This window comes from Planococcus citri, chromosome 3 (genome assembly GCF_950023065.1).
Source record: "Planococcus citri chromosome 3, ihPlaCitr1.1, whole genome shotgun sequence".
Classification (NCBI taxonomy): Eukaryota; Metazoa; Arthropoda; class Insecta; order Hemiptera; family Pseudococcidae; genus Planococcus; species Planococcus citri.
In genome coordinates, this window is record NC_088679.1 from 31,133,315 (window position 1) to 31,148,038 (window position 14,724).

Sequence of the window (14,724 nt, forward strand, 5' to 3'; positions counted from 1 at the left end):
CTAAATGGAAAATAACGAATAAAAAGACGAAATAAAATTCTCGACTAAATAAGCATCAAGACAAATAAAACTTTACCTTCTTCGTTATAACTAATTACCTAGTCGTGGCGAAATGAGAAAATTACTATAAAAAATTAGCTACATAAAAGCAGTAATTTTAACGAAATATTTCCTTCTTTAGAACGAAGAAGAAGAAGACGTTCCTCGTACATAATTTAAACTCGGCGAATGCCAAATATTGTTATTTTTTATCCATTTTCCAAACGCTAAGTAGGTAAAAAGGTAAATATACAGGTACACTACCGACCATCGAGTCGAAAAAACACCTGCATTAATGAATTCGTTTTCATTATTACAAGGCACAGGACATGGACACGGACACTCGAATACCAACCCTTCAAAATATTTATTATTACATTTTCGCTGGAAATGATGACGAAATATTAGGAAACTTTCAAAATTTGCTTACTTATGCCAATAAATTTTTGGAAGCTTCATGGTGATTTTGATTAGTCACTAGCACTGTTACAAGATCACACAACACATCACAATCACACGCGTTTTTTTTTTTTCAAATTTAACCGAAACGAGCACGATTTACTGGACGACGTTCATTTGAATGAATACACTATTTTAGTCTCGTGTATAGAAAAAAAAAAAGCGAAAAAATAAACACCTACGCGAGTCTTCGATACCTGTATACCTGCGTTTGTTACACAAATCGTGGGTCACTTCGAAGATCAACCAGCCAGGTAACTAACAACAACGAGTCAGTGTGACCATCTAAAGGATTCAAATCCCAACATTTTCAATCAAAAGTTACACCACGATTACAATTCGCGTATTTCCCATCACAATTTTCACTAAATTTTTAAATTTTTTGCCGAAGAAAATCACTCGAAATTTGTAAACCGAAATCGTGCACTTTCGCCCCGTATATAAGAAATTTATTTCGAATTCAAAAACACCAGACGATCTAACCGAACGACACACCAATCACGTACTCGTAAAAATTCCTCAATGTCTCCGAAACACCTGAACACACCGTGTCTTATGTACCTAGTCGGATACCTTTCTGTGGCTAAAGCAGAGCCAGCAAGCCATCAACTTCCACACAGTCACAGTGTCGAGATCTGGCAAGTGAAACACCGGTGAGCGGAGAGTGGTGGCAGCGTTCGACGTAGCTCAAGTCAGAAGACAAGTCTCTCTCATTCTTGCTCCCACTTTCCACCATCCACCATCACCATTGCCATAGTACTCGAAGAGTATGAGTACACCGTGATGCACGAGATTCGCTATATTGACACACATGTTGGAACATCGGCGAACGAACTCCGAATCTCGGAAGTGATTCAGTCTGTAGTTCAGTTCTTTTGGTTACTATCGCGTATCACCTCATCATAAGCTGATTGAACTGAATTATTCAGAATGATGCAGACAAATTCTCGATGCTGTGAACTTTCAGCTTTTATAAACTTTTTAAGTTTTTTTACCTATTACAATGAAATTAATACACTAGTGTTACTTTTTTCAAATTTTTTACTGACAGAACTGTTCATTAAGTCATTTTACTGAAGACTCAAACTCAAAGGCATAAAAAAAGAAATGGAAAACTGAACTGAAAGTTTATGTTTCTTATTTTCATTTTCGAAGTATATTAAAATTTGAACAAGGAACTTCTGTCATTTTCATAATTTAATTACATACATATTTTCTTTTCTCAATGAACACTCGAGAGTTTGAACTTGAAGTATTCTCAAAGCTTTAGAAAACTTTTTCGATTTTTTTTCAAGTGAAAATGAAAATGGGAGGCCCCTTCTACCTTTTCTGTTTCAAAATTATTCCAAATACTTGTTGTTTTTTTATTTTTACTAAACACACTTGTTTTCATTCATAATTTCAATTTTTCATTTTTATTTTCATTTTTCATATTCGAAGTATTGGATTAGATGTAAAAAAAAAGATTGAAAATGGGAACTGAAAAAATGTCATCAATGTACTCGTACTCGTACGTTCGATACAGATTTTAAAAACCGGCCAAAAACAGGAAAGGTTCAAACTTGAAAGGGCATCATACATATTTTCATTTTCGAATTTTTCAATTGAAAAAAAAAATCAAAAAAGTTTTCAACGCTTTGATAAAATTTATAGTATTTATTGAAACAAGAAAATATCGAAAATAAATTACTATAAAACCTAAAAAGGCCCTTTCTCAATGCAATTACTACGTTCCGAACAAGTGAACGAGATTGCTCGCTCTTAGAGCAAAATGTTCCGACATGTGTGTCAATATAGCGCACCTCGTGATGCACAGGTAAGAAAAACGTGTTTTTCGCTCCAGCCAGCAGCGTAATTCTTGTCTCATAAATGAGCCTGGAAATAAGGAAACGAATGCTCGTTGTATGGATACGATTGTCGAAGGATTCATTAACGAGGTCTTTCTAATACAACAGATTTAACCTTTGAAGACGATAGTTTAACTCATTTCTGTACGCATGTATTTGGTTTCCATTACAGAACACATCTCTTTCTTTACTTATCCAAGTACACGAGCTCGTGTATGTAAGTATATTCGTAGGCAATGAGAATAAATTATTTAAAGGATGTTGACCCAAAACAACTCGAAGGTGGTTCTTTTCATATTAGAGAAAAAAAAACAACTAAACGACAAAGAAAACCAGTCATACAATTTTTTAGTCGTTTTTCTCGCTGTAAGATCATCTTCAACTTTTCTATTTTTAAACTATGTATACCTCTAATTCAAGCGTAATTACTCGCGTTTTCATTAATTCTACGACAAAATAACGAGAAATACGTTTCGAGAGTTATATTTTCATTTACATTTACCTCTGTGAATACTTTGCAGGTAATCAAAACGGAGAAAAATCAAGAAAAATTGTCAAGGTTTTCATCCCCTCGAGAATAATATGTTCGAAAAATTTTTAATTTAAAAGTAAACACGGTGAAATTAGGTGATGAATGATGGTCCAGTGCTTTTTGCGAGGAAGTGGTCGTGGGTTGATAGGAAACAGGAGCAATAAGATTAAGAGTAGAATTAATATCACTTCGAAAAATTATAACGGGGTTCAATTTAAATGCCTTCCTTTGTTTTTGTCAAAAAATGAAATTTTCAAAGCCAGAAACGTCATATTAGTTGCATTTATCATTTTTTATGTCTTATAATGCATATAAATTTTTGCATAGGTACCTAGACCTAACTCTCAAGTTGACTTTCTGGAAGGCATTTCGCAAAACTGATTCTGCGTCGACTTTGTGAAACTTGTATTCTTGTTGAGCAACTTCCACTTTTCAGTGCAAAATCATATTCTTTTCATGTTCTTTTGAATCTCAATTTGAAGAACACAAGTAGGTACACTAAACATACAAAAATGTAGAAATTCACCTTGAAATTTCTCATCTACTTAAGACACTAAATGTATTAGATAATTTGCTGGAAAAACCCACCGAGGATGCTTCAAATAAAACATTACTAAAGTAACTTGCAAAAAATATTCGTACAAAATGATAATTCCCGGTTCTACTTTGTCAAAAAAATCCTCCCTTCAATCATTAGGTAAGTATAATTCATACAACTTCCCTCCAATTTTCTCGTTTTTTTCCTGAAGTGTTTACCATAAACCGAAGAAATGAAATAGAATGCTGTTTTAAGTTCTTCAATTCTTTCACTCGTCTACGATTTTCAAGTGAACCTGCACCTCGCCCTGCACCTTTTTAATCATATTTTACCATCTCATTTTAATAAAACCTGGTCCAAATTGTATCTCAGAAGTAGACGAATACATTGAAAAGAGTAAAAAAATGAAGCACTGAAGAAATTACAGGTAGAAGAAAGAGCACTTTCCTTAATTTTTTCAAAATCTCTTGATTGCAAATAATCTCCTCCCCCTCCCCCTCCCACAAAACCACGATATTCAGGGATTTTATGTCGTCTGCGCCTGCTTTAATCCAATTGATTTGAAACTTGATATAAAGGTGAAGATACATGAGTGTAATGACCATCAATTTTTTCAATTTTTTTTACCCCAGCAACGACCCCAAAATTCACTATAAAAACTTGAAATCAATGTGGAGAGTGGTCCAAAATCTGGAAAAAGTCCCAAAAAAATATTTCCCCATTTTTTAGTGTATTTTCTACCAGTGGTAATTTTTTCAGAATTTTTCGAGCGGTGGCTACTTTTCCATGGCCATAAAACCATTTGGAAACACGGTTTTCTCTGCGTATAAAGTGGTCAATTTTGGTCGAAAACTTTTTTCCTCACCACATATATTATCATCAAAGACACCAAACCACACCATTAACCTGAATTCGGACCAAATTCGTCAATTTTTATATTTTTTAAGTAAGTATAATTTTTACTTGAAAAATTCGATTATATGTACCATTTTGGGAAACCTTAGGACACCTCTTCCGGATGACCTACACAGCTTGAATACATGTCCAGACTAATATCAACTCGAAATACATCGTATACTTGAATTTCAGCAAAATTAGAAATCACACGATTTTCTGAAATTGGACAAATGGTTTGCATTTTATGAAAATCTTGCTTGAAAAAAATTACTTCAGACTTGATTCAAAAATGATGATATTTTCCAAGTTTTTAGAAGCCACATTTGACATCCAAAAATCTACTCTAAATTTTTTCAAAGTCCAAGTATTAAGAATTCAGCAATAACAAATTTTTTCAATTTTTCAAAGGTCAGAGTTACGCGGTATCTTGGAATCGAAGTCTTAAATCAGGATCTCGAAATCGAAGTCTCAAAAATCAAAATCCGGGTCTTGAGATCATTGAAATGCGAGTATTAAAAGTGCGTCTTGAAATAAACGTCTTAAAACCAAGGTCTGGGTTGTCTTGAAATCCTTTATAAGGTAAAAAGTGCTCTGAAAATAAGTAAGTCACGAGACTTTATAGGACCTCCCCCCTCAATACTACTATTTCAAAATTCAAAAATATGTTCTTCAAATATTTTGGAAAATTTTCTTGAATTTTATGATTTATGAGCAGGTGTCTATACTTTTTCACGAGTTCCAAACCTGATATTAACGTCGAAGGAAAAAAATACAACTAACACTATAACTTATAAGTACAATAAAAAAATCGAGAATCATAGTATGACCTCTCCCAGTTTTCTAGCTACACTGTTCATTTCACGATAATGATCATTCACGAAAAGGAATGATTATTATGTACTTTTCTCGGAAGGTCTTCTCAAGAGAAAACTATTATATGCCGGGGAGTTGGTCGTTGAAACAAAGAAAATGAGCAGAAAAAAGGAGGGACAGACGAAAACCCCACAAAATTTCGTTCACATCAACTGTTAATAAACTTCTACATACAACTACAATCTACAAGTAAAAATCTAAAACAGCAAATACAAAATACTCGATCAACAGTACATTACATAGGTAGATTACCTACTTCAAAAACCTCACATATTAAGGCTTTGCAAAATAAGAAAAGAGGGTGTCGACTGTTGATTCACACAAGAAATTGAAAAATGAATATCTGACCATTCAAAAAGAAAAATATCAATCAATAAACCACACTGACAAAGAGTGCTCCGTCTCGGCCGGAACCAGTTTCCTGGAACAACTTGTAAAGAAACGGACAGAAAATCTTTAAATACCCTAAATTATTCATTTCATTCTATTCACACGTTAAAATATGTGCAAAACAGCGTTAAAAAGACCCCTCAAACATTATCAAAAAATGTCTACTATACATGTTCTTTAACCTCATCATGGGCATTTTAGAAGCAAAAAAAACTTACAAAATACCACGAAAATCTCTCCCAAAAATCCACTTTGTTTTCTTTTAGCTTCACATCCATTCGAGGAATCATTGCTGACAAAGAAATAAGCACTATTCATCATTCGTCGAGTATTTTTGCGTCAATTTCCTTGAACTGATAATTATTTTTACTTTCGTCGATGAGCATAAATTCGTACTAACATAAGACGTAGGTACACGTTCTTATGGCGTACCTGTATGTACTCATATCGTACATATATTGTTCGGTTTTTAAACAATTGATTGCGAGAACCCTTAAGCGTTGAATTTTGCCGCCAAATTTCAAACAATAGAGGAGCTACTCGAGCTGGAATAGGTAAGCTAGGTGAATCGCCTCGTAGCATAATTACAACAATACAAGATCACCGTACTACCCGTCCACGTCCATGTCCATGTCCATGTGTTCTTTAGTTTCGTACTCGTATGGATATAGGTACATGGGTACAAGTACAATCGATATAGTGGTGGATTTTGGGGCTATATACGAAGAAGAGTCATCTTTATTATTGGTCTTCCTCGTCTCGTAAGGTATTATCACAATTGTAATTATCGATGTGATTGTTATTACGACATGTATCTATTATAGTACGTGTCAAGGGCACCATCAAGCCAGCATAGGTATCATTAAGAGACATGGCAACGTGGACGTATGTACCTGTACCATATACCTATGCTTGATTCGGCTCTAACGTTCATAGGAAAAAAACCGGTCAGTTGCTGGGTACAATATCTTTGTGGATTTGTACGCAGCTAGAAAATATTGATAATACGACGCGATCATTTTAAATTCCAAGACGAGTTTCGAGTCAAAAAGGAGGGAAATAAGGTGGGCGAGACATGCATACTACTCGTAAGATAAGAATTAAGCCTACAGGCTGGTTGGAGATTTGATAATTACGATTCGAATTCGGATTTATGACACAAAATCGGAATACCTCGTAGATTTAAAATAATGTAATGACCTAAAAAAAAACTCGTATAAAAGAGACACCGATGGACATCTTAGCAACCTATCCGGACTCAAAAGAAAAAGAGTATAGAGCCTTGCATAGGAAAGACTATATACTACATACAGGGTGTTCAGTTCGTAATGTCGAGTAATACGTCTGAGATTCATCAACCAAAACTACATAAATGTTGATTAGTTTGCCAATCCTAGAAATTGCAGGAGCAATGTCGCGATATTATGGAGTATTTGAGTTCCAGCCTTTGCCTTCTGATACTCGTAACACCTGAGAAGCTAACGTAAGCTAATATTTATCGATCAAAAAGTTCTCATAAGATACTCACTTATTATTGAAATCTTTACTACTCCTCCTAGAATCTTCAATTATGGCAGTGGTTTTTAATCGGTGTTCGTCATTCGGCGGACCAATCAGCAATTCAGTACCTCCGTTCGTAAAAGGCGAACTAGCTCGTCGAGTCTCCTGCAAATGGCTATCACTATCCGCACTACCCGGCACACATAACGATACACGACGATTTTTCAACGATTCGATTTCCTGATTATCAAACGAAAAATTTCTCGCGAACGGCTCAGATTTCACGAGAGAATCGCTGCTTTTCACTTCACTCGGTTTCGATTCACTGGCAACTTTACTCGAAGACGAAAGCTCTGCGGTAGCCGATTTCGGACGCGAATACGATGTCGAGCCACCACTACTAGTGTCGCCGAATTTCAGAGGTACTGATTGATTATGCGATGATCTGCTGCTATCCGGATCGGTGGTATCTTTTTCCGAATCTGTGTGGATTAACGAGGCTGCGTATATTGATGGTTGCTGTCGATTGTCTACGAATCCGTTTAAATCCGAAGCGGAAGAACTGGCGAAAGATGTTGGTCTGTTAAGCTGCAATGGCAACAAAAAAATGCGTCGATTATTGAACTGAATTTTGAATTATCACAAATGAGATTACACAGAAAAAAATCAGATGTAAGTAATGCAGATCAAGACAATGCTGACAAAAGAATTTCCTGAATCACTACACTGCACTAGGGAGGGCTATCGCGATGGGGACGCGAGGGCTGCTCGAGTGTAGAGGGTGCGAAATATGTTGTGGTTGTCAATATGTACTTTGAGGAAGAAAGCTCATAAATTCCAAAAAATTGGTTTTTAGGGTACGAGTATTTTGAGCTGATACAACAGGGCGTTCACATCTGTGGATTCCATAAAATGAGAGTATCGTACATATAAATTCAAATTCTTAATGAGAGCAAATTTTTTGTTTAAAATCAAAAAATAACACTTTTTGTCTCTTGAATTTTCTAAAATACTTCGCAAGGGAGAGGGCTCCATTACCCAAGCAGCCGAAAGTGAAAAAAAAAGCTTCATGGGGGAAATGAAGAGACAAAAAAATGTTCAGTTTTTAATATACAAGTAAGTATAGTGGTTCAAAAAATTTCTTGCAACCGTTTTTCAGAAGTTTTTCTTGGAAACTCATCATGAAAATTTTTTGAGACATTTCATAGGTAAAGAATTGAAAATTAAAATGTATTTTTTGTCCCTTGACATTTTACTCTAAAAACTTTTTCAATCATTCATTGATTACAGGGCTCGTTCTGAATTTTTCCAAAAAGAAATAACTTTAGTAAGGCAACAAAAAAAAAAACGATCAAAAAATAGAAAGTGACAAAACATGAGCAAAACATTTTGAAGTAAGTATGACAAATCATTTTAAAAAACAGTACATTACAGTTTGAAACGTTTTGGTTATTAATTTTGAAAAGTTGAACTAGATATTCTGAAACTTTTTGACGATTTTTGGCAATTAAGTGAGAATTTTTGCAGTTTCTAGATGACCCAATAAAATTTTTTTTTTGGCAAAGTAAGACTTCGACCATTTTAACAAAAGGAAGAATTTTTAAAATGTTTGGCAAAAAAGCGAGACTTTTAGACAATTTTTGGAAAAAAGTCGAGACTTTTTGGAATTTTTTTGCAAAAAAACAAAAATTTTTAGAAATTTTGTAAAAAAGCAAGATTTTTTGACGAGAATTAAAATTTTAGCAAAAAGGAGTACTTTTTTGGAAATTTTTAGCAATTTTTGAGAAAAAAATGAAACTTTTAGATAATAATTTTTGGAAAAAGTGAAAATTTTTGAAATTTTGCTAAAACATGGTATTTAACGGATTTTTATTTCGAAAAATCACTACTTTTTCACTACTTTTTGCACTACCTTTTTTCAACCAAATTTTCAGAATGCTATCCACACGACCCCCCCCACCCCACTAAAAATGTAACAAAGTCAAATTTTTTACAGGAAAATTTATTTTCAAAAAAATTGAAATTAGTTGAAAATTTGCATACTTACAAAGTATTTTTCAATTTCAATCAAAATTATTTTTAAAAAAACAATGCAAATGAACGCATTACATCCATTGTAAGACAAGGCATCTAACAAAATTTCAAAATAAAAAAGAAAGACTTTAGCAGGACATTTTTTAAACACTCGAGATTTTCTAAGAAAAGAGAGCCGAGGAGGGGTGGGGAGCAAACTTTCACATTAGAATTTGTCGCTTTTCCAGTGTCTTCAAACATCCCAAGATTTTTTTCAAGCAAGCGGATGTTGAAAATATAGTTTTATCATTTCAATTTTTGATTTTATTTTCACCATTTAGGTTCTGGCTAATGTAATGAAATTGGGTGAATAAAAAACTTTTTTGTAACAGTAAAAAACTAACGAGCCCGAGCGAAGCGAGGGCAAAAGCTTTCAAAAATTCAGGTTTTGAGAAGTAAATAAAAAGTTTCTTCATGCAGAGAGAAGTTCATTTTTCTGATTCAAACTTTGAACATTTCTTGAATTTGAACAAAAAGTTTCTCATGTGGAAAAAGAGCAAATAGCCCGAGCGAAGCGAGGGCAAAAGCTCTCGAAATTGTGTAATTCAAGTTCTAAAAAAGTCGACAAATGAGCTCTTTTCTACAGATTGAGAAAAAAAAGAACGCATTTGAATTTTTTCATTTTTTCACTACCTTTTTACCAAAATTCACTACTTTTTCACTACTTTCACTACCCATTTTAAAAATCACTACTTTTTCACTACTTTCACTACTTGCACTACCTGTTAGATACCCTGTAAAAGCAAGAATTTATGTCAAAAAGCAAAAATTTGATAATTTTTAGAAAAAGCAGCAATTTTTGGGGATCATTGGCAAAGAAATATTTCTTTACAATTTTTCTAAATAGAGATTTTTTTGTAGTTTTTATGTTTAAAAAAAGCGACTTTTTGGAATTTCAGGTAAAAATCAAGATTTTTGAACAATTTCAAAAAAATCACAATTTTTTAAAAAAAGTACAGTTTTTGTCAATTTTTGAAAAAGCGAGAATTTTTGTTTATTGGGAAAAACGAGACCTTTGAGAAATTTTACAGAAAGAAAAAAAGTCAATTTGTAATCTTTTGAGAAGAAGCGATCATTTTTAGCAAGAAATGAGAACATTTGGCAATTTTAACAAAATGTGAGATTTTTGATATCTTTGGCATGTTGGCAGGAAAATACCACTTTCAGCAGGATTCATATTCAAATGTTCCCATTTGAGGGGAGGGTCAACATATGTTTTCATTTTCTACACAGAAATTTTTTTTTAAAAATATACTTTTTTCTGAACAGAATCCGGGAATATTTAAGGTTGAATTGTTTGGCAAATTTGACAAGATATAAAAATAAACAGGGCAAAAAAATAAGCAATAAACAACACTGTTTGATACCCTGATGTTTTCCTCACATTGCAAAATTCCCTGACACTTGCCTGGCTTAGAGGGACGAATTCCACTGATTTTTCTCGGTTTTCCAGAGACTGTACTTTTTTTGATTTTCTACCTCCTACCCTTCTATCAATAAACCAATTCTCTAAATGGGCTCTCAACACCTTTGAAAAGGACAAAGGGCTTAAATTGCACAAAAATGTTAAAACTTTCCCATTCATTCTGATCCTTCAATCATTTACAATAATAATTCCCCAAAAATATATTTAAATTCTCTTTCAACTTCAAAATACATAATTATTATCTATATCTGAAATGAATTAGTTTTATCTCGATAGTCAATTTAATTTATACGATACCTCATAGAGGAAACCCTCGATAAGCACATATTTAAAGTATATACCTGGACAGAGAAGCTGGGGCACCATTTATCCGAACCAAAAATACCATAAAGAAGAAATAATACATAAACCTCTATACCAAACATATTCATACGAATAAAGAAGCTCGTCGTCGTCGTCGTCGTATATTCATGTAGGGTAAAAGTAAATACAGTATCAGATCAGTACCAGTAGGTATAACTGATTGATACGTAACATCGGGACAGATTCGATATATGAAAGTAGGTAGAATTTAACCTAACCCGGGTGTATTCGTATTCGCAAATCCATCTGTAAAATATGGCAAAATGACAAAACAATTTTCCCGCTCTGACCACCTCGCGTATAAAATTCGAAAAGAGTTAAACATATTTCAATAATAAAAGATCGGAGGAAAACGGTATACTACAGATATAAACCCTAATTTCGATCATTTGAAGAGTAACATTGACAATAAAAAGGCTCTCGTCTCGAGTACACTTCACCTTTTCTTTTTTATTACTAAACGGTCGTAGCTACGAGCGTATAAAAAAAGTATTTTTAAAATGAAAAAAACAACGTCAAATGCAGGACAGGTATACACCATTTCGAACCTTTGCCGCCGCCACCGTCGTCCTAGCGCTGTGATTCGAATTTTTTCCTTCCTTTTTTTTTTACGTATCGTTTCACTTTAGCTATCTTCGACAAACCGAATTCTCTTGTCTGCTTCAAGGTACATAGAATATGGAGGAGTAGTATTAAATGCTTAAAAACTCATTTTACAAGACTTTACACATGATAACTTTCACCTTTTTCTGTGTGTACCTTCAAGTACGAGGAGAATTTCCGCCGCGTTCGACAACGTCGAAAAATACGACGAGTAACTTAATAAATGGATAGGATAGGTTGTTATTTGAAAATGGTATTTTAATGTTTTACTAGCTAAATTCACTCGTAATGGGTTTCCAGTTTTCTCGCAAGATCTCTCTATTCGTATGGAAAGAGTTTTGAAAAAAAAAAATTTTTCCGAAATAATGTTTCGACCGGGCTCCTCTTCTCACTCTTCACCTTTTCTCTCACTCGACCAAGAATACAAATTACGATCGCGTTTGCCGACAAAAGACGAGCACATCAACGTTTGGAATTCGTTGTCGAAACGTCGTCTGGACTACGGTTGACCTGCGGGGTAACAAGTTTGTCGCCGAAAGATCTATTAATCACTAAATTTATGACATTCCTCGAACACATTTTCGTTCACCGGGCACATGTACCTGGCAAACGACAAACGACTACCGGAGATTCGAGTACAAACAGCATCAAATCTGGTTCACAGATTCGCTCTAGATTCACGACCAGCGACGATGACGATGACGCGGCCGACATTGTGAATTGATGCGGAGGAGGCGCGAAATTACCATTTTTCCAACTAATTAAAATCTATCAACAATGGATATTACGACAACGACGCGGGCTCCTACTCTATTATTATCAATAATTTGCATAAAAAACTCGATACCATAGCGAACACCTTATTATATAAGTGAACGTTCGTTCCGTTGTATTAGATCGTCCTGCGCGTTCGTTGCGGAAATTGTTACAATGCGAACGAATTCCAATTCATTCACCTCACGTTCACCACCAACAGATCTCGAAGAGCCAAGGTTCAAACATCCCCTGTTGATATCATTCGTATATAAATTAATAATCATTTCACCCAGCTAAAGTCACGTTTTAGAATGTCTTTGTTTGGAGTTTTCCCAGGTGCTCAGGACTCAGGAGGTGAAGAGAAGGAAAGCGTAATGAAAGGGTACAAAATGGAGAAGATCGGTCATTTTGATCATAGATGTTTTTGTTCATGTGTGAGACAAATCTGCGAGATTTTGATACGATTGGCCATCACACGAAAATAAAATTGAAAAAAAACATCGCATTTTTTTTTGAACTTTCAAAAAAAAAATTTCATAATTGTTACATAAAGTGATATTCCATAAAATATCAATGGTATTAAAAAATAAATATTTTTGAACAAAAAAAAAAAATTATTGTTGATATAAATAAAATTGAAAGCGTTATCTTTTCAAGGTTCTGCATATAATTAGGCAGCTTTTTTTTTTTGTATTTCCTTCTTTGTTGGGAAGGAGGACGCTAAATTGAAGTTGCAAGTCCCTAATTTTCATATCCCCCCCTGTCACTGTGTTTTGAAAAAAATCGAAATACCTAAATTATTTTTTCATTGTTTGAAAAAATATTTTTGGAAATATAAGGAAGTAACTTTGGTTTTAATTCAAGTACAAGGTAAGTTTAAGGTACAAACTTGAATGTTAAATTTTAAATTTAGAGCAATTTCCAAATTTTCATCAAATTACTTTTTTTTGCTCTTCAGTAATAATGTTCCAAAATTCAAAAATTTCAATGTGGCAACCTTAATAGATTTTCTATTTGAATAATTTTACCTAAAAAAAAATCAAAATTTTTTCAAAAAGTTACCAAACATTTTTTTTTTATTTTTTTCAAATTTTTTCATTTTTTTAGTTTTTGTGACAATTTTTTGATATGTATTTTCGAACTTTCTTTTTGGGGGAACTGCGTCCCCCGTATTATATCTCTGCCTCACCATCACTACTGCTAATCATGAAAAATTCTATCTATTCATTTAATGTGGTAAATTATTCAAAAAGTACTCCCATTTTGGAAGTTTAATTTAAAAAAAATATGCAGGGCTCGTCGCACTTTTTTTTCCAAAAAAAAAAAAGAAGGTAACTCAAGTAGTTAGAAAAGCTTGAAAAAGTAACCAAAAATCAACAAAAAAAGTGGCATAAACATAGACAAAAATTTTAATGCAGAAAAAATCACCATAAAAACCAACACTTTTCGTATTTGATTCAAATTTTGAAAAAGCTGGATTGTTGGCAATTGAAGTAAGAATTCTCGCAATTTCTGGCAAAAAGCGAGACTTTTGACAAATCTTATCAAGAGAAAAGGCTTTTTAGCGATTTCAGGCAAAAAAGCAACTCAATAGAACAATTTATGGAAAAAAGTGAGATTTTTTGGAATTTTTGGAAAAAACATTACAATTTTTAGCAATATTTGGCAAAAACCAAGACTTTTATAAAGCAAAACTTTTTGCTATTTTTTTTTGGAATAAAACGAGACTTCGATAATAATTTTAGCAAATGGCAAGGCTACCTCGGCAATTTTCTGCAAAAAACGAATCTTTTCAACAATATTACTAAAAAGAGGGAATTTTTGAAAATGCAAGAATTTGATAATTTTTGGCAAAATACGAGATCTTTGGGTGCTTTAAGTATGAGAAAAAAGTGATAATTGATAGCAATCTTTCTAAAAAGCTAAAATTTTTGTTAAGAAGAAAGACTTTCACAATTTTTAGCAAAAAGCAAGATTGTTTGGCAATTGGTGGCAAAAAAGTGATATTTTATCGCAATTTTTGACAAAAAAGCCGAACGAGATTTTTTGCTAAATTTTTGCAAAGAAGTGACTTTCACACTTTTAGCAAAAAGCAGAACTTTTTGGCAATTAATGGTAATAAAGCGACACTTTTTTTAATTTTTGTCAATTCATGGCAAATTGTTGCGAAAAACCATAATTTTTAGCAAGGAATGAAGCTTTTTGGCAACTTTGGAAAATGTAGGGTTCCTTTGTTACTATTTTTGACAAAAAGCGAGACTATGCTGAAAAGGCAGAGTAGCCTATTGGAAAAGAATAAAAAAGTGTATAGGTACTATTTTCACATATTATTTGCTATGAGTGAAATCGAGATTTGGAAAAATTGAATTTTAGTAACCAAAATTTCGAAATAAGTAGGTAACCAAAAATTATTTTTGGTAACCTTAGT

At 33.4% G+C, this 14,724-nt stretch overlaps 1 protein-coding gene across 2 annotated transcripts in view; it reads right to left on the reverse strand.

Moving 5' to 3' along the window:
* The window catches only part of sdt (stardust), a 121,643-nt gene that overhangs the window by 55,228 nt on the left and 51,691 nt on the right, over positions 1-14,724 (reverse strand). For both annotated transcript variants that reach the window (XM_065358056.1, XM_065358057.1), the window contains one exon: positions 7,104-7,663. In XM_065358056.1, the coding sequence (XP_065214128.1) occupies positions 7,104-7,663 (560 nt within the window). The remainder of the gene's footprint in view (positions 1-7,103; positions 7,664-14,724) is intronic.